At 40.1% G+C, this 27,245-nt stretch overlaps 1 protein-coding gene across 2 annotated transcripts; it reads right to left on the bottom strand.

The window, feature by feature from the left end:
• Positions 1 to 861: 861 nt before the first annotated feature.
• On the bottom strand, positions 862 to 26,953 carry lsm14b (LSM family member 14B). Of its 2 annotated transcripts, XM_080204739.1 has the most exons (10): positions 26,706 to 26,953; positions 23,487 to 23,641; positions 22,620 to 22,758; positions 21,127 to 21,267; positions 13,735 to 13,893; positions 13,438 to 13,518; positions 11,391 to 11,552; positions 9,978 to 10,146; positions 6,897 to 7,066; positions 862 to 2,708 (listed from the first exon to the last, which is right to left on the bottom strand). In XM_080204739.1, exons 1-9 carry the CDS (start codon positions 26,824 to 26,826, stop codon positions 6,901 to 6,903), a joined length of 1,293 nt encoding a protein of 430 aa, XP_080060865.1. In that variant the 5' UTR covers positions 26,827 to 26,953; the 3' UTR covers positions 862 to 2,708; positions 6,897 to 6,900. The 2 variants fall into 2 exon arrangements, with proteins under 2 accessions (XP_080060865.1, XP_080060866.1); XM_080204740.1 differs by lacking the exon at positions 21,127 to 21,267.
• Between the last annotated feature and the right edge of the window lie 292 nt (positions 26,954 to 27,245).

The following is a 27,245-nucleotide window of genomic DNA, read 5'->3' as shown; positions in this document are numbered from 1 at the left end:
AGCTAAATTGCTCCTTAGTATCAGGGGGATTGGCAAGGTAAATGAGGAGTTATGAGGATAGGGCCTGGGTAGAATTGTTATCAGTGCAGAATCAAATGGCTAATGACCTCCTTCTGCACTGTGGGAATTCTATGGCTGAGACCCACGCAATCCCACACTTATGGACATGCCAGTTGAGGTGCCAACCAGGGAGTCCTGAATGATCCAAGAAAATTCTCTTAAGAAACCAGATTAGAAAAGTAAATGTAACTGCTGCATTCATACAGTTAAAGATTAGTCTCACCTTGGGAGTCCTAATGGCTCATTGCAATTAACTGCAAAAGAAATTTGATTTGTGCAGTGATAAAGGGCACTATATCACACAAATCTCTTGCAAACTTGGTGAACTTTTGCAGGAAGCCAACAGCAGTGAGAGATGTAGCTAATACAAGGATGACATCAACAAGCATACCTATATTTTCATCCTGGATGCATAGTACACCTACATTCCATTAACAGCAGTAAGTTTATTCTAGTAGGCTTACATTAACACTGCAATTAAGTTACTGTGAAAATCTGAGTTGCCACACTCTGGTGCCTGTTTGGGTAAAATGAGGGAAATTTTACCACGGCCAATGCACCTAACCAGCACATCTTCTGGAACATGGGAGGAAACTAGAGCACCAGAGGAAACCCCTTGCGGACAACATGCAGACTCCATACTGTTAGAATCCAGGTCCCTGGATGAAAGGCAGTTTAACTATTGTGTCACCATGCTGCCCCACTTCGTTCCACCTCTTGTTGCAGTACACATTTAAGTGCATCAGTAAAGGATGTCAGGTCAAACCGAGTAAAGACCTTAAAATAAGACAAGTGGAAAAATATATTTGCTCATCATTTATTAAATCATTGGGGTATTTGCCCAATGTTAAAGTGTACTTCACACAATATTTATTGCTACAAGAGTGCAGTTACCATGGCTTTATGACATTATGTAATGTCAGTCTTCAAAAATTTCAAAATGTGTGCAATAACAGGCTTGCTTGCAGAACAATGAATGCTCCGAAGGTAGTGATCTTCCAAAGCTAGCCAACTCTTCCCAGATCAACAAGTGCCAAAGGTACTTTTCTTAAAAAATGAAACAAAGTTTATACAACACAAACATCTGCAAGTATCTGAACATATTCGAAACACATTAGCTTTGTACAGAGCACTGTTGCACATTTCCTTTTCAAAATGATTATCCTTACTTTGCACACTGCAAGTGAATATCCAGATTATTAGTTTCATACCTGGCATTCCATGCAATTCTTGGTATTTATAGCATTAAAAAAAACTTGTTGAACTAAAAATGCTTCACAGAAATTTAAGTCCAGCACAGTCAGTTTGGATGTATGCCAGACAAACTAAACCAGTTATGCACATGCTACAACCCAATAATTTATGCCTCTCGAGGTGTATCCCATAAAAAAGTAGTCTTAACAGTTGGATTCCCATCAGCAGTATTATACCAACCTCACAGTACTAATGCACTCCAAAAATGAGAAGTTTAATTACAAGCTGCAAAATATGGAAGTCCATTGAGAATATTTACACCATCCAAAGTGGCATACATGTCTGAAGGACCATAAATTGATGTATATTTACACTGATTTTAACAGTGGCACCATTTATTCAGATTCTAGGAGACCAACGTCTTTGAGCAGTCTCAATATTTATTTTGCTAATTTCAGCTCCCTTACTCAGGTGGCAGAATTGCACTCATTAATTCAAGTTAAAAAAGGAGTCAGATTTAGTACCATTTGCTGGGAGTCAGCTGTCCCATACCCAGTCTCCAGGAGTCTGAATAAAGCTACCAATATAAATGCAGCTACAGACAATACAGGTTAAATGAAGCCACCTTTTTCACCCATGCAAAACATGGAGATCAAGTGAAAAGCAATTCCAAAATATCACAGATTGGAGAGAGCAGTTGGAAAGCACTTGAAAATAAGTCATTGTTTACAATTTTTCAAACAAGGATATATCAATAAAAATAAATTTTAAGCTAAAATGAAGTAACAGATGCAACTAAAAATATTTAAGTTACTCAATTCCAAGTGCATACAAGAGGCATGGATAATTTGCTCATGCCAACTCATGTTTGTCACTCTTCATTGCACCCTCCTTTAATGATTTTACAGTACTTCAAACAAGTTGTTTAAATTTAAGTGGATTAAAACAGAGACACCAGTCTTACCCTTCAGTACCATATGGAGCTTTGAGAGAATCTGCATGGGTGAGAAACATTTCAGATACTTAAGATACAAGGATGCTTGTTCACGGCAATAGAAAGGACTGGTGGCAATCCTGAGCATATGCAGCAACAGATGCAACATGGAAGCTTTGTTCTTCAAAATAATAAATTAAGCCCTCCTTGCACGATTTGTGCAAACTAGCCAGTTACAGACAAGCAATTACTCCCACACCTGTTAAACACACAGCTAACCCAAAATAAACACATTCATCTCCTTTTTCACTGCATAAGGACCTCAAATCAATACAAAACCTTAATTGACAGGATACTAGAAGCAGCATTTTACAACTAGCTTGCCAGTTGCTCCTTTGGGTGTATTTAAACAAAAATTAATACACACTAGTTCACAAGTGACATCCGTAGTGCCAATTCTTTTAGTGTATATATACACAGAACCCAAAAATCCAAATCTTCTCAGCATCGTCTAGAGTTCCTGAAATGTAAAAAAGTAAAATTATATGCACAATTGGGGAACAGTAGGTCAAAAAGCAAAACTTAAAAATATCAGCCAAGGTAAGTGTTTAAGTTTATTAGTGTCACAAGTAGGCTTACATTCACAGTGCAATAAAATTACCGTGAAAATCCCCTAGTCGCCACATTCTGGCACCTGTTCGGGTTTAGAGGGAGAATTTAGCATGGCCAATCCACCTAACCAACACGTCTTTCGGACTGTGGGAGGAAACCAGAGCACCCAGAGGAAACCCACACAGGCACACGGAGGATTCGGCACAGTTAATGAGCCAAACTGGGAATTGAACCCATGTCCCTGGCACTAAGAGGCAGCAACGCCAGCCACTGTGCCACTCTTGCAATGTTGCACAAAAATTGAGAATGTTCATGAAAGGACTGGATGCTGTACCTTAAAAACATCCAGTTTGTTCATTTCACAGATTTAGAAACCAAATGCCATGAAATGTAGTACTCATTTCCCCACAACATCCTGTACTTATTGCCATTAAAGCCAAGATAGAAAAATGTTTTTGCCCATTATTAACCACCTCATCGCAATATCTTGTGTTTCCAAAATCACAAGACAGTTAACGCAGAAGAAAACCAGTTCTTGCCATTCTGAAGATCATAAGTTTTTAAAAAAGTTTGTTTTACATTTGGGTGCTGTGCATCAAAATTGGATGCAAGTGGTAAATTTTATTTTCCTGCTGACAAAAGTACTGTGGAATTATTTTACATTTAGAATTGAATCGGGTTAGTTACAAGGTCTCTTTATAATTGCCAAGTATTCACACGTATTCTTCCCTATCTACACCAGCCCGCGCTGCACTGATTATATTCCATATTTTACTTGCGGCTCCAAATTATGGTTTTCATTTGTGAATTGTTACACAGTTTCTGCACACACTTTATACCATCATCCTTCAAGCTAGGCTTGGCTTGAACCCAAGTCTTGGAGTGGAAGAATACAAAAACTTCCTTAAGAACATAAGAAATAGGAGCAGGAGTAGGCCATCTAGCCCTTTGAGCCTACCCCGCCATTCAATAAGATCATGGCTGATCTGAAGTGGCTCAGTTCCACTTTCCCGCTTTCTCCCCATAACCCTTAATCCTCTTGCCTACCAAAAACCTATCTACCCGCGTCTTAAATACATTTAGTGAGGTAGCCTCCACTGCTTCAACAGGCAGAGAATTCCAGAGATTCACCACCATTTGAGTGAAGAAGTTCCTCCTCAACTTCTAAACTACCCCCCCCCGCCCCCCCCCCCTTTATCTTGAGACTGTGCCCTCTAGTCCTGCTGTCCTTTGAGCGGGAAGAACCTCTCCACCTCTACCCTATCCATCCCTTTAATCATCTTATATGTCTCAATAAGATCCCCCCCGATCCTTCTAAACTGTAACAAGCACAAGCCCAGTCTATTCAGCCTCTCCTCATAGCTCAACCCCCTCAGCTCCAGTATCAGCCTAGTGAACCTCCTCTGCACTCCCTCCAAGGCCAAAATATCCTTGTGCAAGTGCTCTGACCAAAACTGCACACAGTACTCCAGTTGCGGCCTCACCAGTGCCCTGTACAGTTGCAGCAAGACCTCCCTACTTTTATATTCAATCCCCCTCGCTATGAAGGCCAGCGTCCCATTTGCCTTCCTGACCACCTGCTGCACCTGTAGGCTGGGTTTTTGCGACTCATGCACAAGGACCCCCAGGTCCCTCTGCACCATAGCATGCTGCAGCTTTTCACCCTGTAAGTAGTAGTCCTTCCTATTATTCCTACCAAAGTGGATAACCTCACATTTGCCAACATTGCATTCCATCTGCTAGGTCCTCGCCCACACGCTCAGCCTATCTAGATCCCTCTGCAGACTTTCCACACCCTCTGCACAATTTGTTGTGCCACTTATCTTTGTGTCATCAGCAAATTGACACTTTACACTCAGCTCCCTCCTCCAGATCATCTATATAAACGGTAAATAGCTGAGGTCCCAGCACCGATCCCTGGGGCACTCCACTAGTCACCAGCCACCAATCCGAATAGCACCCATTGACACCCACTCTCTGCCTATTTGACAGCCAATCCCCCATCCACACTAACACCTTACCCCCAACTCCATGTCCCCTAACCTTCTGTAACAACCTTTTGTGTGGCACCTTATCAAACGCCTTCTGAAAATTGAGAAACACCACATCCACCGGTTCCCCTCTATCCACCGCACTAGACACATCCTCATAGAATTCCAATAAATTTGTCAGACACGACTTCCCCTTAACAAATCCATGCTGCGTCTGCTCTATTAAACAATTCTTCTCAAGAGGCCTCGCTATTTCCTCTGATTACGGATTCAAGCATTTTTCCTACAACAGATGTTAAACTAACTGGCCTATAATTCCCTGCCTTTTGCCTGCTACTCTTTTTAAACAGCGGCGTAACATTAGCCGTTTTCCAATCTTCCAGCACTTCCCCGGAATCCAGCGAGGTTTGGAAAATAATCACCAAGGCATCCACTCTCGCCTCTGCCAATTCCTTCAGAACCCTTGGATGCATTCCATCCGGTCCTGGGGACTTGTCCACCATCAGTCCCTCTAGTCTGTCGAACATTTACATACCAGCATAGTGGGCTAATGTTTCTAAAATACCATCTTTTTTTCACTATTTAGAAAGCACAGCGAGAAGTCTCACAACACCAGGTTAAAGTCCAACAGGTTTATTTGGTATCACGACCTTTCAGAGCACTGCTCTTTGATCACACTTGATGAAGGAGCAGAGTTAGACTCACCTGATGAAGGAGCAGCACTCTGAAAGGTCGCAATACCAAATAAGCCTGTTGAACTTTAACCTGGCGTTGAGAGACTTCTTATTGTGCCCACCCAAGTCCAATATCAGCACTTCCATATCATATTTAGAAAGCATTTCAACTCATTTGTCTCAAAAGGACACAAACGAAAAAAGTTATTGACTGAGCCAGGTTTAAGATAATGGTAAAAACAGAAACCTTATTACAAACTCTCTCTATATATATTCCCGTTTAAGGGCCATTTTTCCAACTGTACTAAAGTAGCACAAATGCAACCAGAAGTGCCCAGTGTCAAAGCCTCTCCATGAGCCTTTGAGCAGATAGAGGGAGTAAACAAATATTTAGCATCTCTTAAAAGGCAATCTCCATAAGAAAGACATTAAGTTTTGTATTTGTGTGCAGAAAAGTGCTTAAAGAAAACAAGTCTGTCAATATAGACTAGCTGTGGGTCATGCCTTCAGCATATTACAATTTAATGGAATAAAGGGCGTGTGGGTGGGTAAGTGGAGCCAAGTCCCCTAAACGATCAGCCACAATCTTATTGAATGGCGCAGCAAGCTCAAGAGGCCAGATGGCCTACTCCTGTTCCTAGTTCTTATTATAGAAATACAGTAAGAAAAAAAAGAGACCAGCAATAAAAGCAGAAAGTGCTGGAAAAATTCAGCAGGTCTGGCAGCATTTGTGGAGAAAGAGAAACAGAAACAGAGATAACATGTCCAGTCTGCATGACAATTCTTCATAACTAAGATGGAGGAGAAAGGTGTTGGATTTTCTAATGTTTAAGAGGGGGTGTGTTTAGTCCCTCAATATAGAGGCAACCACATCAGGAGTAAATACGTAGGCCAAATTGGAGGAGGTGCAAGTGAAACTCTTCTTTACCTTGGATGCTGATGAGAAAGGAGATAAAGGAGCAAGACAGTGAACTTTGTGATTGCATGGAAAAGGTGCTGCGCGAAGGGAGTGAAGGAGAAATGGATCACAGGGTCGCACAGCTAGTGGTCCCTGTAGAATGCTTGAGGTTGGGGGCAGGGCAGAGGAGAGATGCTTGGTGTGGCATCATATTGGGAGTTGGCAGAAATGGTGAGGGATAATCCTTTGAATGCAAAGGTAGCGTGAAAATTAAGGATCCAATTATGATTCTGGGAGGGAGGAAGGAAGGAGGGGTCTGGAGGTGTGGGAGCTGGGTTGGACAGTTGAGTGCCCTGTCAAACAGGAGAAATGCAGACATATCAGAAGCATTATTAAATACATGAAAATGACTTTTATTGCAAGTAGTTTGTCAGAAATTATTAAAAATAGACCAATTTCAGTCCAAGAAGTCTTTCAAGGACATGGCTTAACACCTGAAACAGAAGCACTTCAAATTTGTTGTATTGCTTTACCTCACTAAACCCTGCTACCACCACTATTTCTTGGCATTGATGAGGTTCTTCTTCCTCCTCCACGGCCTCTTCCACCACGGAAGCCTCCACGAAAACCACGCCCACGAAGAAATTTAGCTGAGATCCCAAAAGTCTCTGTATTAAGTTTTCTTTCTTCAGCCCATGTACGCCTATAACAAGTTTGTAGACAAAAAAAATGCGATGGATGAAGTTGTAGTAGCTATAAGATTTAAATACTGTTCTGAAAATAAAACTCTGAGGCAACAATTTGACTGTTTAAAGCAGTAAAGGGGCAAATGGAATTTAACGCAGACAAGAGAGAGGTATTGCACTTTGGAAGGACAAACCAAAGTAGGATGTACAGGGTAAATGGTAGGACTCTGAAGAGTGCAGTTGAGCAGAGGGATCTCAGAATACAGGTACAGAATTCCCTAAAAGCGATGTCACAGACAGATAAGGTCGTAAAGAATGCTTTTGGTACAATGGCCTTTATAAATTGGAGTATCGAGTATAAAAGTTGGAGTGTTATGGTAAGGTTGTATAAGGCATTGGTGAGGCCGAGTTTAGAGTGTTGTGCACAGTTTTGGTCACCTAGTTACAGGAAGACTTAAATAAGGTTGAAAGAGTGCAGGGAAGGTTCACAAGGATGTTGCCAGGACTTGAGAAGCTGAGTTACAGAGAGAGATTGAATAGGTTAGGACTTTATTCCCTGGAGCATAGAAGAATGAGGGGAGATTTGATAGAGGTGTATAAGATTTTGATGGGTATAGATAGAGCGGATGCAAGCAGGCTTTCTCCACTGAGGCTACGGGAGAAAAAAACACCAGAGGGCATGAGTTAAGAGTGAAAGGAGAAGAGTTTAAAGGGAATATTAAAGGGAGCTTCTTCACGCAGACAGTAATGGGAGTGTGTGTGGCATGAGCTGCCAGATAAAGTGGTAAATGCGGGGTCACTTTTAACATTTAAGAAAAACTTAGATGGGTACATGGATGAGAGGGGTGTGGAGGGATATGGTCCAAGTGCAGGTCAGTGGGACTAGGCAAACAATGGTTCAGCACAGACAAGAAGGGCCAAAAGGCCTGTTTCTGAGCTGTAATTTTCGATTGTTTCTATGGTTTCTAAGTGACCCATTCAAGTAAGTCTGATAAGTCTGACCAGCGGATGCTTTGGCTGATGGGGCACTCTAGGACAAGAGATCATAGTCTTAGGATAAGGGGGTAGCAAATTTAAAACAGTTAAGGAGAATCTACTCCCAAAGGTTGTGAATCTGTGGAATTCACTATCCCAGAGTGCGATGGCTGCTGGGAAAGTGAGTAAATTTGAATTAAACAGATTTTTAGCTTGTATGGGTTGAAGGGTTATGGGGAGAAGGCAGGAAAATGAGGATGAGGTGCATATCAGCCACAATCGAATGGCAAAGCAGACACGATGGGCTGAAAGGCTTAATTTTGCCCCAATATTTTATGAACTTGTGATAAGTTTGCTTTACTCAATATCAAAAGTATGAGCTGTTATGAGGCATTTAAAGTCATAAACAATCTCCACCACAGCTTGAGGAGCAAGATTCTCTAGTCTGTGCTCACTTAACTGATTTTACACAAGACAGAGAAATTGCATTAAAGTACCAAAAAACAAAGTTCCTACGAACAGGTTGGAAATCAACTGATGGCCTGCACTGCATTCAGGTTGAAACTTTAGTTTACATTTCATTGCATGAAGTGCTGGAGTGCAGTTTTTGTATATATTTTATATTCTGAGGACAACTGTGAAATATTATGGGGAAGGAAAATGAGCACCATTCATATGCCTAGCTCATTCTTCAAGCTTCTGAACATCCTTACGTCCACTAAACATCTCCACGCGTGGCAAGATAAAGTTAATTATGTGCATGGTAATTCATAGGACTAATTATAAAATTAAATTCACAACATGTTGTCTATGCAGATATACAGCCTGTATTCAGACCAAAATGGTATACCCAGAATTTTTCATCAGATTATTAGGGGGAGGCGATAGCCTCGTGGTATTATTGCCAGACTATTAGTCTAGCCAGGTTTGAATCCAGTCATAGTAGATACTATGAATCAATTTTTAAAAATCTGGAATTAAGAATCTACTGATGACTATGAAACATTGTCAATTGTCAGAAAAATCCATCTGGTTCACCAGTGTCCTTCGGGCAGGGAAATCTGCCATCCTTACCTGGTCTGGCCTACATGCAACTCCAGAGCCACAGCAATATGGTTGACTCTCAACTGCCCTCAGGCAACTAAGGATGGGCAATGAATGCTGGCCAGCCAGCAGTGCCCATGTCCCACGAATAAATACATCTAAAGATTCCAATAACCAATTTCTAATTCCAAATGCTAGGTCAATTCATGAAGAATTTTATGGACATTCCAATATTCTTTCAATCTCCTACAGATCAAAAGAACTGATTTTTTTTTTTTAAGTACAGCTGACTTAATTCATCTATAGAAATTCTATAGCAGGTGAATTTCATGACCAATTTTTATAGACAATCAATGCTCTTCAGATACAAGCAGCCACAAGTCAAATGTCCTCTTTCTCCTCATGCTCCACCGCTTTTATACAGCTCTATACCCAAACTAAAAACTGTTCCAACTAAGCCATTTTAAAATCAGGTCACAACTTTCAAGCCTGGACAGCATCTTCTGACATTGGCCCTACCACATCCATAAGAGGTGATGTGGCAGGTGCCCTTTGATTTTAGTTTAATTGAAATCAACCAGGGAGGAAAACAAGGTACTTGACTGCAAACTTAGGAGTTATTCAATTCGAGAACAAAATTACATTCACCCCCATTTCAAACAATAATACAAATTCTATAACAACTCAAACTTTGCAAGTTAGTTCCAAAAGTTAAACCATCATTTAAGATCACAAGTTGTAAAACTAATTACTTATTTTTTTTAAAAAGTGAATGGTTGCTGGCCAACTCTAGTTAGAAGCATTGGGATGATAATGGACTGGTCAGTTGTATAAAAGAACTGCGCCCAAGGCAGCTATCATAAATACAATTTACTACTTAAAATGAAAATTAAACTGCACAACTTTTACCGTGTCTTTGGCTCAGTGGAAATATTATCAAAGAATGATTTTGTTTTGTCGTAGTAACAGTTGGGTCCAAGAGGTGGTTCTTCTTTATTTCCTTCAGTACTTGGTGTCTCAACATTTGACTCTCCTTTTTCTTCTTGGTCACCAAGATCTCCTTTCTGGACTTTGTCATCTGAAATTTGAAGTACTTCATTAGATGCTGTGAAAATCAGAGGATCCTAAAAGGTACCCCTTTGGACTACATGCAACATCTGAAGACCACGAAACTTAGCCCAGTTTATACTGCAATTTTCTGTTTGCGGGTTTGTTTAAGTGTAATGGGCTTGGAGGTTGTAAAATCTTTGGAGCTGTTGGCTCCTTGGTGACAATCCTGTTGACTGATGATTCCTAAAATCAGCTAGGTGTTTTGAAATGAATGGAAATGTGAATTTAAACTCCTTTCCAGTCCCCATCCATACCTCATGGTAAATGCAGTGCACCTAGGCAATTCAAATAAAATCTTTGGGCAGTCGGTTTTAATCAGTGAAATTTCAGCAATGCAACTGGCTAATTCTGCTGTGACTTGTGTATTGCACTGGCTGAGCATTAAAGTAAGAATGGTTTAAAATGCTTAGTAAGCACATGACCACCTTCTTCACATGGACTGCAACTGTTAGTTTTCACATGTATTCTGATAACACCCAACTCTACTGCTCCACTACTTTGAATCCTCCAGCATTGCAAAGTTATTAGACACTTATCCAATATCAAGTACTGGATGACCAGAAATGCTCTCCCACCTTCTACTATCCTAAACTCTGCTGACCGTCTTAACTTGCACCCAGGTCCCATTCACTTATCACCCATGTGTTGGGTGACCTACATTCTTGATATGGAGCCAACGTCTTGATTTTATAGCTCTGCTCCTCGTTTACCTTTCCTTTCACGGCCTCGTCACTCCGCAACCAGAACTCTACCACAGAATCGGCAAGGACAAAGTTCCCAATAACGAAAATCTCTGACCGCAGGTGGGAATTTTTGGTCTCGCCCAAACGAGGTCATAAAATCCCATCCCGCTTTTCTAATCTTCACCACCCTATAATACTAATATCTGTGCTCATCTAATCTGGCCTCTTGATCACCATTGGCCTCCAGGAGCTTAAGCCCCAAGCTCTGGAATTCTATCCCTACACTTCTCAGCCTTTGTACCATGCTTTTCTCTTTTAAGGTATTCCTTGAAACCTCTCTTTTTTCCTAAACTTTTGGTCCAATCTCACCATTAAACTTTGTTTCTGTTAAATAAATTCTGCTACATAATTGTTTGAAAAATGTCCAGTTTAACCTTCAAGGGCAATTAAAGACATAACATTCCAAGAATTGCTTTTTAAAAATAATTTGCATACTTTAGCTTCAATTAAAGTAATAGTGAGAAGTTACCTTTAATTTTGAGTTTGTTTTGGAACTCCTTTTCAAACTCCTCCTTGTTAAACTGAGCATTTGCACTTTCAAAATCAAAGTCCCCTTCAAATTTCATAGTTGCTTCTTTATTATTTCCAGAAAAGTTCTGCCCTCTTCCACGGTTTCTGACTCTTCTGTTGCCTAAAATCAAGTTACATTTCCTTGCATTAAAAGCAATAGGAAATTTCAAAAAAATAGTGAGGGAAACAGAGCACAGACATTCCACAAAACAGGAAACGTTCAGAACTCCTGACAGACATGGACACTTAAGAAACTGACTTCAGTTAGCCATGGCTTGAAGTTCTTGGGAATTGGATGGGGTAGAGTGAATATATCCAACAACTATTTCACTTTTCTATATTGACAGTTATTTGCTTCAGACTCTACTGCACCTTTTCTGAAATGTACAAGTTTTGCAGAACATAGGGCAAACATAATAGCCAAATCAAGAAAGTTCAACCAGTAGAAATTGCAACATATTATGGTTTTTACATTGGCAGGTAACAAAACTCCAAATGTCGGGAAGATTGTTAACAGGTATGCCTTCCTAGTATTTTGTGCAAGCTCTTAGATCTTCAGTATTAAAATTGGTATCAGAATCTCAAAACTGTACCAGGAGGTGACAATCTCCCAAGAGAGCTCCAGTTCAGGTTTGATTGTCCATTTTCCCACACCAAAAGGTGGCATTGTGATACCTCTGTCACAAAATTATTAAATTAATTTAAAATGTTTTGAAATGCAGTTCAAGTATTGTGCTGCCAGTACATGGTTCATGCTACTGCTTCAGTATAACTAGCCTCCTTGTAAAATATATTTAACCTGAACACAATGGGCCAACTACGTACTTCCATCTTCTGAATCAGATAAATATCTATGAAATAGCTGCTCATATTCAATGAAACTGCTATTTTTTGCTACAGAATGTCCAAACTTCCCAGTGATGGCAATATAGTGCATGAATAGAAGTCTAATAGAAGATATGAACTATCCTTACAGTTCAATAATTTTTAAAATGCACCAGATTAAGTGTCAGGAACTAAATATGCTGGATCTACATATGGAGATCAAGAAGGAGCAGCGATCAAGACTTGTATTTATATCAGCTTTGTCTCTCTCAGACAACTTGCAACATAGACAATTACACAAGGGTAACAAGATTTATCAGCATACATGGCAAATCACATGCACAACGTCTCACAAGCCATGAGATACTGGTCCCATCTGGTTTTGATGGTGTTGGTTGATGAAGAATTGAGGGATGTTGGCTAGCCAGAGAACTACATTCTTCAGAAAGAGGGGAGGAGAGGGAGAAGAGAAAAATGAAGCAGGAGGGGAGAAGAGTAAGGGAGAACAAAATAGCTTGAAGTTGGAGAAATATATCTAGTAAATCAGATACACAGTTAAGTGGTCAGGTTATTTGATTAACAATGGGGACAAGTCTCAAACTTGTGTTTGAATCTACACACTACTCTACAGCGTCACATGCACACTACTTCTCTCTTCAGCTGTACCAGCTATTTCAGAGTTATTGTGGTCCTCCATTCATCATCCTTCACTTCATGCAGCATTTCTTTGCCATTTTTACCTCCATGCATAATTATGACAAGGACACTTTCTCTAACAAAAACACATTTGCCTTTTGTCTGCTTCTCCAATTCACCTGGTCCTATTACCCTCAACCTCTGCATTGATAACTCTCATTAATTTCTCACTTTTAAACATCAACCATGAAGCTGACAGAAAAGGTGCGAGAATTTCCAAGAGCAACTCCACATTACAGATTCTGGACACAAATTCCACTTTTGCTTCTCAATCATAACTCCACTTTAAACACATCAATGCACAGGCAGTTACTGATTTCATCTTTACTGGTGACAAATTTGCATGCATTTCCTCTTAAGCCTGTGTATTGTATCCACTGCACAGCATACAGCCATTGAAGACTCAAAATTTTTCTAAAAACATGCTTCAAGAAAAAGGGTCATATGAAAGGTCTATATACCTGCAGGTGAACAGAAGTACTCACCTGATCGCCTCCTTTGAGGCTGAGGCTTTTTATTCTCGTCATTCACTTGAGCTTGACTTTGCTGTGGTGTTGGCTGTGCAACTGAAGATAGGAAAGGTACAATTCATTGTCCATTAACTCCAACAGAATGAAACATTGTGTAACACTACAACTGCCTGGCCTCAATCTTAGTCATCAACCCGCCAGTGGCAAAAGATTTCACTGCTAGGAAAAAGTGAATCACTGAATAGCAACTCTCCTGTTAAACTATATGAATGCAAACACATGGCCAATGGTACAGGTTCAAAGAACTTTTACCTTTCCTTTGCTCCTGTCCAACAGATTGCTGATTTATACTAGCTGGGATTTTGTCCTGTTGTAGGTTCTTCTGATTAAGACCCTCTGTAGGGCTTGTCTGCACACCCTGTTCCACCATTGGACTTTGTCTTGGTGGCAAAAATGGAAAGCCTGTAGCTGCTAAACAGACAAAAATTAAGTTCAGCAACTGCAAAACAGGGTAATGAGCACAGCTTGCATGCACTAGAAACATTTGCTTCATTTAATAAAGCGTAACACAAAAAAATTAAAAATGGCAATGATTACACAATAATAAATTAACAAACCAAGTGGTCATCATTGGTTAGTTATTTGAAAGAAAGAATGATTAATGCACTAAAGTTTTATTGCCAATTTCTGTATCAATTCAGCCTGTACAACAAAAAAGCCCTGAAAAATGTACATTTATTTTTAGTCCACAAACTGGATTTAGGTCAGAAAACATCTCCAATGGTCGAGTTACAACAAGATGAACAAAAAACAATTTATTGCAATGTGCATATGAACTGACGTTGCAAATTTTACTCCATCTATATTGACTTTCTTATGGAAACACCCTATTGTATTCAATCGTAAAGTGAACTAAATGTATTCTATAGTTATCAAGACTGGCTCATTTAGAGGCCAAAATCTTTATATAGAAAGAACTTCAACATTCACTTGTCCATTACCTAGAACTGCTAAGGTGCCCAATAAGACATTCAATGTCATTATTTTGGCCTATATGCTTTTGTTGGTTCAATGTTTTAACCACAATACTGTGACTTCTCCACTCTATTATCTTAAACTTCTCTTCCTTGCCTCCCCCACCAGAATACAAGGGTAAGATTTGAGACCATCCATCATTCGCTTTCTTCCCTTCCACTCAGCCATTGAGTCAACATTTCAAGATTTGCCCCTGCCCTAATATCTTTCTCTAGTTTCTCGATCTAACCTTGTCTACAAGACCCACTCTTGCTCTTAAACTTGCTGAACATCCAACTTCTCATCCTGGCCTCCATTTTAACAGATAACCAACATTTCTCTTTCCTCATTTATAGTCCCCCTCCCAAACAAATCTGCATTCTCTTTAAAAAGCCTGACCATTCCTTATTACAAAAATACTGCCGGATTTTCAAATTCCCCTTTTCTCTCCAGTCCTTATTGCTTTCCAAATTCTGCCCATATTGCCCGTAGCTCTATATTCAACTCCTGCAAACAGGTTTTTGCTCCTACTACTGCCCTCAGAAGTCATAAATGACATCCTATGTGACTATTCAATACATTATCTATTTTCCTTCTTGACCTGCCTTCACAATTAACCATACAATCCTCCTCCAACATATAGCCAGGTGGAACTTCCCCATCCAGTTTCCATTTTTATTCATCTAGTTACAGATAGGGACTCTTTCCCCGCCAAGACTTGCACATTAATTGAAACGTATGTCCCATTTCAAAATATCAGAAGTTTTTAGAGCAACACTTCTTAGTTTACGCCTACAAAATTCACTGCATTTCAAACTCTAGTGGATGCAGCACAGAGCATGTGGCTTTTAAATTTTGCAACATATAACGAAAGTCATTACCACGGCCAAATTAAAATGGACATTTGATGGAGTTGAGCATCAAGCTTCCAGTTACAACTTGATTACAGAAGTTGCAGCTGCCTAGAACTTGCAGGCATGCATGAATTTCATTTGTCATAAAACTTAAAAATTGGGTTCCATCACCAAAGTTTGGTGTAATTTACAGGAATGGCAAGAAGAAAAATCAATACCTCAAAGTCAAAGTTAGAATGGTATTAGCTGTGATAAGGCAACTTTCATGCCCAATGCTAAAATGGCTATTAAAGAATGCTAGAGTATGAATCACAAGTAGGCTTACAATCACACTGCAATGAAGTTACTGTGAAAATCCCCTAGTCACCACACACTCTGTTTGGGTACATGGGGAGAATTTAGTGCGGCCAATGCACCTAATCAACACATCTTTCCGACTATGGGAAGAAACCCACACAGGCACAAGGAGAACGTGCAGACTCCGCACAGTGACCCAAGCCAGGAATGGAACCTGGGTCCCTGGTGCTGTTAGGCAGCAGTGCTAACCACTGTGCACAGAAACTACTTCCATAACATGTTAGAACTGCAGAATTCCAAATGTGCCAATTTGTATAATACATCAGATTTAAAGAACACTGGTACAGTTGCACATGGGCATATAAAAGTGTTTCCCCAGGATAGGACAGGAGTTCCTTGGGACCCAATTGTTTCCTACAACTTAAATGATCTTCCAACCTTTACAAGACCTGGCTAGACAGGCTGGACACCTGGTGATTCCAGCGATCAGCTTCTCTTTTACAAGCAAGTAAGTTTGTGGACGACACAAATGTTGGTGGATTTGCAGATAGTGATGAGGACCATCAAGGATACAGCAGGATATAGATCAGTTGGAGACTTGGGCAGAGAGATGGTAGATGGAGTTTAATCCAGACAAATGTGAGGTAATGCATTTTTGGGAAAGTCTAATACAGATGGAAATGAACAATAAATGGCAGAACACTGAAGAGTATTTATAGGCAAAGGGATCTGGGTGTACAGGTACACAGGTCACTGAAAGTGACACTGCAGGTGGAGAAGGTAGTCAAGGCAGCATACAGCATGCTTGTCTTCATCAGCCGGGGTATTGAGTTTAAAAATTGGCAAGTCGTGTTGCAGCTTAAGAACCTTAGTTGGGCCGCACTTGGAATATAGCATTCAATTCTGGTCGTCACACTACCATTAGGATGTGGAGGCTTTGGAAAGGGTACAGAAAAAGTTTACCAGGATGTTGCTTGGTATGGAGGGCATTAGCTATGAGGAGAGGTTGGGGAAACTTGGTTTGTTCTCACTGGAACAATGGAGATTGAGGGGCTACCTGATAGAAGTCTACAGATCATGAGAGGCATGGACAGGGTGGATAGTCAGAAGCTTTTTCCCAGGGGACACAGGTTTAAGGTGCAAGGGGCAAGGTTTAATCGAGATGTACACGGCAGATTTTTTTTTTTATACACAGAGTAGTGAGTGCCTGGAACTCACTGCTGGGGAGGTAGTGGAAGCAGACATAGCAGTGACTTTTAAAGGGAGTCTTGCCAAATACATGAATGGGATGGGAAAAGAGGGATATGCTCCCCAGAAGGGTAGGGGGTTTTAGTTCAGTCCGGCAGCATGGTCGATGCAGGCTTGGAGGGCCAAAGGGCCTGTTCCTGTGCCGTAATTTTCTTTGTTCTTTTGTTCTTTGTTCTAAGTAAGATTGGGCAACATCCAGACATGGATTGTGTGAGCAACAGGTAACATAAGTATCACACCAAATCCCTGGCATAACTCTCTCCAGTACCAAAGACGAGCTACTTCCCTCAAGACTGCCACAATTGCCCACATCCACAAATAATAATTCAGGTTGTAGATAGAGGGAATTGGTTTGGCCAGTGTTGAAATGTTACTGGAAACTGGCCATCATTGAAGTAACGGTTCAAATAATCCACAGTTACAGGAATATTTAGATCACAGATACACGTCACGTTTCAGGGTTCTGTAAATGTTTCCACCACAACTGACTTCAGCATTGTGATTCTAACATCATTTAGATAGTTTACCAAATGACAGGATGGGCTGGCCATTCACTGGCAGACAACAGGTGAACCTAAGCAATGACATTTTTTTAAAAAAACGATATCTGGTTATCCAGGAAAACTCTACTGCCTTGACGTTGATGCTTTTCTTATCTAGAGTCTTGGATGGAGAGCTTCAAGTAACAGACTCCAGGAGTCAGATTTTCATTCCTGGGCCAATAACCCAACACCTGGGCTATTTCCATCAGCCATTAATTGGCCTGGAGCAGTTCAGAATAACCACAGAAGATAATTTAAGGCAGCAAACAGCAGCCATGATTGGGAAGTTGCTGCCACTGCAATTGGAGAGAGCAGAAAACCAACAGTAGTTTGAAGAGCCATCCCCATACAGCCCCATATCTTCCTTGCCTTGAGGTCCTGACCAAGGCTCAGCTGGACAGGAAAGCTGTACTGTTCCCTGCACCTGAAAAAAAGAGAGCGCTACACATGCTGGGGGTTTCCACAAGAGGTCTGCCAAATGATACCAGGGCGACAGGCTTCTAGCTCTGTAGACATCAAAATAAACACTGAGCTGAGCTAGCTGATAGTTCTGCAAAGAACTATAAAAAATGAAATGTGCAGAGGCAGAACTTGATATAACTCTCACAATGATCATAAATAAGGAGGAAGCACTGATGAAGGCAGCAGCTGAACATGGTGATGGAATGCAGCCTTCGTTTAACTCTCTCAATCCTGTAGAAGAGAGCACATTGCATGTGAAAGGACTCATAGATGGAGCAGTCCAGTTCACCATATTGAGCATAATCAAAGTTGCAACATTGGAGTTGGCACTGCAGCATGCCATGGGAGAGAGGTAGGAGCGCATACAGAACAGATAACTCAACCTGCAAGTGAAAGGGATGTAGGTCACTCTTCAAGGTCAGTAGCCTGTTCAATGCAAGTAGTGTTAGTAGTCAGCACTGATTGGGATTGCAATTGTTCTCTGCTTCCATGATTAGATCCTGGATGGATATCAGGAGGCCACATATGCACAGAACAACCCTCAACTCACAGAAACCACTTGGAGTCTGAGTGTTGACCTGAAGATGTCCAATACCAGGATAGACATGACAAAGACAGTGCCAGGAAAACTTGCAAGATGTCATTAGAGACAAGATGGACGTTGAGATTCGAAGTAGTTTCTGTTCAATCCATGCCTTGATGGTTATATACAATCACTGACCCTCAGGACTCAGAGGAAGCCATCAATGGCAGCAAAATAAATGTCCTCTGTGCCTTGCCCTCCTGACTGAAAATTGTCACGATTTGACAGTGAAGAACTGCCTGTCATTCAGGTCTGTAGCTGACCAGTGGAATAACCTGGATGCAGAAATGTTTACAGCACTACAGTCAGCTTGACAACTATTGGCAGGGATCTTCCAAGGGTACAACAAGGCCTTAGGTCATGGTGTATTAGAGTACAAATATCAGAGGCCAACTCCTTGCTGGTCTCCTATGGCACTAGCACTTTGTCATTTCCAGCTAGTTATCAAAGCAACTTCATTTTTGTTACCTTTTATAGTTGCTGGTGGGACAGCAGGATTTGGAGGGAGACTGATACAACTCATGTCGTGAGTAGCACTTTCTTTCCCTTGGAACCCCATTTTGCTCCTTTGGCAGCCTCCAGAGCAGGGGCTTGCCATCTACAACGGGCCTCTTTGTTACTCTCTCCATCTTAGGCTGCTTAGCAGCTTCACTTGTCACTCAGTTTAACACAGCGTCTTCAACCTGAGGTGTAAAGTGATGCCAGCTTCTTAAATTCTCAAAATCAAACCTCACCTCTAGCACTGTAAATTAGCCGGTACACGAGCAACTGAATTTTGCTCTCTCCATTTACGGAATATTTTTACACTGCATTCAAGAGCACCAATGGGTTCCCTGCTGTTTTACTATAGCTATGCTCAAGTGTCCCAGACCCTCAATTTCTCCTGCTTGCCATTTGAAACTTACTGTTGTTTCTCATGCTCCTAACAAGCTCAACAACACCCTCAACAAGCAATTAATTGAAGGCTTATGAGCTCTTTTCTACTCCTACCATCTCTTCGAAAACCCAAAATGTGTTGCTGAGGCATTGGGAACCAGTGATGCTGTCGAAATACATGATTTTCAAGGTGCCCTTGCACCTGACATCACTTCAACTGGCATTTGAATTGAGGTGGAATTTTCAGCCAAGGCAGCAAAATATTGCAAGGGGCAAACTGCAGCTGTACTATAGGTAGGGCAAATGGCAGATAAAAACCACCTTTCCACACCATCACTTCCCTTGCCTCCCTTCATCCCAAATTCACTGGTGTATCTTCACATGCCACAACAAAAATAAGTCAAAGGAATTGAGCAGAGCTACACTGTGCCAGCTTCATATACTGCTGAATAAAGCAGCTTGTAAGCCAAACCAAAAACTCCAGACAGTTACCTTAGCCCAACTTCAGAGAGATTAAAGCACACACTTAGACGTGTCTAGACTAGATTGCAAGGCAGCTTCAATGCAACTGCCTTCCTCCAGATCCTGCTGCTCCATCAACAACTATATAACAAAAATGATGTTTTGATAAAAAACACAACCAGATTGCTCAAGGGAACACCTGAGTAGACACTCATAGCAAAACTACGTTCTTCACACTGAAGAGACTGTTCACAATTTCACATCATCACCACCAACATTTATACTATAGGACCGCTCTAACTTTTCCCTATCCTAATTGAAGCTACATTACAGAAGAGACTGCATTACAGACTGCAGTGTGGCTAGCTGCACAAGACCAAAGGCTAGGTTGGCAGGCCATACATTAAGTTTATTTATTAGTCACAAGTAGCCTTACATTAACACTGCAATGAAGTTACCGTGAAAATCCCCTAGTCGCCATATTCCAGCACCTGTTCAGGTATGCGGAGGGAGAATTTAGCATGGCCCATGCACCAAATCAGCACACCTTTCAGACTGTGGAAGGAAACTGGAGCACCCAGAGGAAACCCATGCAGACATGGGGAGAGAAAGCGAAGACTCCATACAGAGTGACCAAGCTGGGAGTTGAACCCCGGTCCCTGGCGCTGTGAGGCAGCAATATTAACTGCTGTGCCACCATGATGCCAAACACTTAGTGCAATTAATTTAGTAAAACTCCATTTTCACAAAAATAAAAAGGAACTTTTAACTTTGATTACAATAAATACTGGCTTCAAATAAGAATATCAAGTTAGTAAAATATTGCAAGAGTATCATTTTTCCAAACTGAGAGCCATGCGCACCCCTTATCATTACATTCCTGCCAGTTTAATGTTAGTGTTGGTTGAAAAGGATGAAGAAACCAAAGAAATTCACAAAGCAAGCTAAGACATCAATGGCGATATTCCAAAACAGTAGATACCTGAAACAAACAAATTAACTTTTATTTATATAAGGGAATTTAGTAAGTCATTAAAAGCTAACTTTTTTTAAAATTGGAAAGTTTTCACATCATTTGGACGCAAAAAAGAACTAAACTAGCCCTCACTGGTTAATTCAGGTGCAATTTAGAATAAACGGGCTCCATATGGACTGCTGTTTTGGAATTCTGCAAGTATGATAATAAGCGGGTTTCATATGGCATGGCTCTAATAGTTGAGAATTAGTTAAAATAAAGTTGCTTCAACAATAAATATTTCCAAATTAGTACATGCTGCACACAGACAAGATAGATTGGCAATTGCCTAGCATAGTAACAATAGTAACAATAGATAAACAACCTAAGCAGACTATAGACAGACGTTACCCTGAGAAATCAGTTGGCTTTTCTGCAAGGGTGCTGGATCAGGTGGTATTTCAAGTTCTGTAAAGACTGGTTGTGGTGAGGGAGGACTATCAGTACTGGAGGAGTGAGAAACAGTTGTGATTTGGGTGGGTGTTGAACATCCTGTTAAAGTGCAGGAAGGAAAGAAAAAGGGAACCAGAAGATCAATGCTGCCAAATGTTATTAAAAAGAGAAAAAGTTATTAAGTAATCCTCAATTCCTACAAAAGATGTTTTATAACTTATCAGACATTCATTGACTTGTCAAAACTAGAATACAAATTTTCCAGCAAATCTAATTGTACATCACTGGATGAAAATACAAGGACAAATGTGGAGCAGCAAGCAAAAACTGGCAATAGACTTAATCATAGCACAGTATTAACAAAAGAATTTACAGCCAAGAATGTCTCAATTCAAGGGTAAAATAATTGGTGAAATTGGAGGTTTCCCAGATAGTATTCTTCCAAAGGGTTTTTGGTAGAGCGTCGTACTTACCTTACAATTGCTGATCTAAGCTAGATGCAAAATTACTGCAAGGTATGAAGCTTGCCTTACTCCAGTTTGTATTCTTGATTGAGTTTTGGAACACTGGGCACTTTTGTACTACATAAACTGTTAAACTCAATGGTCTCTGAAAACCAATCACGCATCAGGACAGTCTGCATCACAACAGATTTTAATTTGAAGCTATTTCCAAACTTTAAAATATAACAGAATTTTATACTCTGGACTAAAACGGTCTAGCTTAAGCGGCTCCAATAACTGTTAGACTAAATTGGAAAACTTAGATTTCCTGCAGTAATTACTTAAGTTGTACTGCTTCAACTTATTTGATATTGTTAGTTAGTATTTATTCTCAAAATTTTAGATATAGTTACACAAATTTGATTGCAAAACCGATTAAGCTACTTTACAATTTGATCTATATTGTCATTATAATGAGGTTTAAAGATGTAATGACTGATTTAGTTATGTCAACAGTAAAAACCAATTTCCCCATTAGTAAATTAAGCTAGGCCAAAGATATTTTACAATACAACTTGATAACATTTCTCAAGTGTATTTTTAGTCTACGAGCAATATTAATTGAAGAGGTGGGTTATGTTCTAGTTGTTACTACAAAGTATTTGTTTACAAAATGTCAGATTACAGCCATAAATTAATTCAATTTTATATTCACACAGAAGTTTAATCTTGATTTTTTTTGGCAGCTGAAAAGATATTAAAAAGTTAGTTGCAGTATTTAAATTTTGAATATTTAACAAGATAGAGACTATTAATTACTAGTTAAAGGATTGCGACTCAGATCTGGCAGGTTACAAAGTCAATGCACTAACCATTATTTGCAGAAATTTCTAACAATTTTGCTCAAACTGTTACTTTCAGCATAATCTAAACTAAAATTGTAGTTTAATGCACAAAACGTCAACACAATTGCATAGAAATTATGACTGAGAAAAAAAATGCACTGACCTAAACCCACAGAGCCACCATACTGCTGTCCAACCAGAGATCCTCCCCCAGCAAACTGGTTATATGGAGTCATACTGCGGAATGGGCTGTATGATGTGGGAGGCTGAAATGAAGTGTTTGACGAAGCACTCAACGAAGACTAGAAGAAAGATGCTGTCATTACTGACACTGTTACTGGTACATTGTTTCAACAAGACAAATACATATTGCAATATCCTATGAAACAGTGTGAAACTTAGTTACACACTTTCACATGAAAACAAACTGGATATCGGAAAAGCAACAGGAAGGGGTTGAATAGCAGAGTTTTTATTCTATTCAATAGATTTACTATCCACATTTAGAAGCTAAGTAAATGGGTAAAAGTTAAAAGCACAACAGCATATTCTTACTTTCAGTGATTGGATGTACTTTTTAGATCCATTGGATGTAATGCACAAGTTTCTAATCTTGGCCAATGCTTTCACAAAATAATTATTGCAAAGAACCAGTACTTCATACACTGGGAACAAAAACAACACAAGCTAAAGTGGATTTTTATGAGCTTAACTAAGGCAAGTTGGGAGACTAGGTTACTTAACTGCTTCACAGCAACAGCCCAAGATATCAACAGATGAAGTTGAATCAAAAGTAAACCTTTCAGATGCCACTTGACAATGTGTCAGCAACTTAACTTGAAGACGGAATATTTTGAGCAACAAAACTGAATAATGAGTAAATAACTAAAAGGGATAGACCTCCTGCTTAAATTAATTTTCCCCAATTTACCCATATCTAGTGACTGTAGCATTGTGCTAGATCAAAAACAATAGTTATGAGCTGTATCAAAAATACTGGTACAGTTATTAAACAATTTCTGTAATTTACCTGTACAATGGCAGGATCCTGGGGTTGAGGTTTTGGAGGTTCACACACAGTAATGTCTTTAATATCACTACCACGGAAGATGATATATTCATAGATCTCATCTCTTGGGGCGACAGGTCTGTCTGTAGGGCGGTCTTCTGTTCCAAATGAACGCACTGCCAAAACAAAGCATTAAATATCTTGCTTTAAATACAACTCAACAAAATTTCATCCGACCCTGACAGTACTGGCTCAAGTCATTCTTGAATCAATTACAGTGAATGAATTGCACTACTTTTATTCATTTTTCAAATGGATGGGATCCAAATATAATCATTCAGCAATGAGATGAAAGGGGCACATTTGATGAAGATAAGATTTACTTGAGTTAGATCTTTTGATTTGCCAGAGCAATTAGCATTTTGGAATAGAAAGGGTTAGAATTGACAATTATAAAGCAGTATTCCAAATATAAATATATACAATCTTTTTGAAACAAAGTGTGTTTTGCAGTGCACTTGAGTTCACAGTTGCAATCTCTGACCACTTGCCTTCCTTTCCCCAAGAAAATATTAATGTGCTTAATAGCTCAGAATTTGCAGTCAGTGTGCTGCTCTTTAAAATATACCTGCTGTTGCACAAACTCTAATCGTAAATGCTATTTGTAAAAGCCTATTTGATTGTGAAGCAACATCTGACAACTCAATTGACAAACTTGTCTTGCGAGACTAGTACAAAATAAAACTAATTCAGTTTACAGAATTGAGTTTGAAGCCTCTAACCTTTCCTTTAGAGCAGGCAGTGTGATATTTTATTTGTATCTATTACATTAGAGCACTTTTTTTTCTTTTCTCACTGGCATTACATCCAATATCTAATCATTTGCTTCTTGGATTTTCAAGGAACCATTCCAAGTTCAGTTTACAGGACAATGATTCACTTCAGTTTTTTTATACACAGAACTGCAGGGTTCTTTGAAACAGGCTGCTGTTGGAAGAATCCATGCTACCTTTTTACAGACACATCTGAACTCAACAAGAACAAGCTTCATATTTGAGACACTTTCACCACAAGTTTTTCTGCTTATACCACCTTAAAACTATTTTTCTGCAGCAAATACATTCACATTGCAATAGTGCATCATTGGATACAACAGATTCTCTAATTTAGTACTTAAGTATACAAAGACCCCATGATTCTATACCATCATGGCATGACAACTATCGAGAACTTTACCTCAGGAATAAATCAAACTTAAATGTACATTAAAATCAAACTTTTCAAAAATGAGAGTGAAAGCCATTTCAAAACAACTTCACACTACTTGGAATCGCTAATAAATCTAATCAATGGGTTTCAGATGAGAAGATTAGTCGATAAGCAGCACTAACTAGTTAATGAGTAAATCAGGAAATTGTATCAAATTACCAGCAAAATCAAATGAATGGACAACTCAAAAAGAATGGTACCTTTCTGTATATTAAAAAGTATGCACTCTACAACTTCCCCCAGCTTTGCTTCAGATCGGACAATGAAATAAGACAGTCTAACACATTCTTTAGAATCCAAACTGGGAAGTATTACTACTATGGAAATAAAAAAAAGTCAAGTAAATTGCTGCATTTCCATTTTGCGCAACATACACAATTTCCAGTACTCAATTGTGATTTTATTTGAGCTAAAATTGTGCAGGCTATGCAGCATGCAATGGACAATGACAGCAATATAATTTATCTTGTAAAATCTAAAGGCCTCAAGTACATCGGATAAAGCTAGTAACAAAATTTAATAAGGTTAAATTATATAAAAATAACCTTGGTGACTTGTGAAAAGCTAACAATGACCTGAAAAATATGTACAAAAACAATAATTAACAAATCACATTTTCAATAGCCTCAGACAAATCAGATACCTTAAAATCTGTCTTTAAGTTTTCCATAAGATTGGTAATTTAGAAGAAAACCTATATATAAGTTACTAACAATGCCCCATATTCAAAAAGCCAAATCAATTTCTGTTTGGGGACAGAGAGAAAAGGGATCACCAAGGCCTAAACAGTAATAGACAATTTCTCCAAGCTTTGGCAACATGTCATTTTAGTTATAAGCCCAATGAGGAACGGAGCAGTGCCACATATCGTTCTGTAGAATGAAATGGGACAGGTGAAACATGTTTTAGGGAGCGCACAGCTGGGAAATAGCACTCACAATGGTAGGTTTAGAGCAGTTATGAAAAGGAGCAAAAAGTGGATTGGAAACAAAGCCTTTCGTATAAAAAAAATGAGCAACCCAGGTATAACTAAAACACAATCACATGACTAGCAAAGGATAGGAATTTCAAAGCTGAGCTCTGCTGCTGATTAAAGAAAATGAAATTAAAAGGAGAGTCTCAATAAATATTAGAGAATTACAATACGAAGGAGGAAGAAATAAATCTCACAAAATAGAAGTCAAATATAGGGTGGAGTCAATTAAAAGCAAATTTTATTGAAGACAAAGTATTTAAGATACTTAATGAACACAATGGGCGTTCTTCGGTGGAGATACTTATGGCTGGAAACGTCACTGGATCCATATGGGCTAAGGCTCCACTCGAATTTTAAAAAACCAATGACTATAACAAGCTAACACTATTGTAGGAATGTCTGGACACGCCACTCGAGTTCGTGAAAACGTTATGCTAAATTTGCTTTTCGAGACACTTAGGTTATAAAGTTGCCTCTGAGCTTCAAAACAAATACTGCGGGTGTCATGGCAAACAAATTTCAGATCATATTTTAACATTTACTTGGAGCTCTTTCTCACTGTGAACCTTCGCAGGCAACCAGACAGGGCGGCGTTCTTGATTTAGACCATTTGATTACACACAAACCCCAAATATAAATAATGCAAACAAGACAATTACAACTGACAGTGCCTCCGGGAGAGGAATAGAGAAAATTGCCAAGTCAGCTATCAAACCGTGCTTTTGGTGGGGGGTGGGACTGCAAAATATACATTTTTTAGAAGTCGACGCAGCCCCTTCTGGGGGGGGGGGTGGTGGTGTGCGAGCTCAGCACCTGTCCTGATTTACAGGTAGTGGCAGCAGGACAAAGGCGCCATCAGAAGGCGGAGGGACAGACACATAAACAAGAGGCCATGTTTGTCCAATGGAGGGGGGACAACATATTGGAGAGAAACGGGGTCTAAAGGGTGAGAGGCCTGTCGCTGCCGCAGTTGGAAGGCGCCCCTCCGCACTCACCCTTAGCCAGGGCCACGGTGGAGTTGTCCGTGTCGATGGTGTACAAGATGCCCTCGTAGCGGATCTGCGCCTTGGAGATGAGGCTGATCTTGCTGCCAATGTAGGGCGTCCCGCCGCTCATGGTGACCCGGGATTTGAGAGGAGGGGAGGTGGGTTAGGTAACTGGCCGATTTCCTTTCTCCTCCCTGCCCGTGCTAATTTTCCCCCTTCCCTTTCTATATCTCTCTGCAGCACACACACACAGCAAAACCCCGCCTCCCTCCCGCCCCGCCTGCTGGCGCTTAAATATGGCGTCACCGCGACCGCCTCCCTCCAGCTACGCGCAGGCGCCGCCGCTCCGCCTTCCCGCCGCCGCCAGCGGCACCTGCAGGTCAGCAGTCAGCCAGTACAGCCAGCGTTCTGATTTGATATTGTCGCATGTGTTGGTATACCGTGAAAAGAATTGTTTATTGCGGGCTATACAGACAACGCATACCGTTCATAGAGAAGGAAAGGAGAAGGTGCAGAATGTAGTATTACAGTCTATGATTTGATTTATAT

Source organism: Carcharhinus amblyrhynchos, chromosome 16, assembly GCF_965287045.1.
Source record: "Carcharhinus amblyrhynchos chromosome 16, sCarAmb.v2.hapA, whole genome shotgun sequence".
NCBI classification, from domain to species: Eukaryota; Metazoa; Chordata; class Chondrichthyes; order Carcharhiniformes; family Carcharhinidae; genus Carcharhinus; species Carcharhinus amblyrhynchos.
This window is presented reverse-complemented; position numbering and strand designations above follow the sequence as displayed.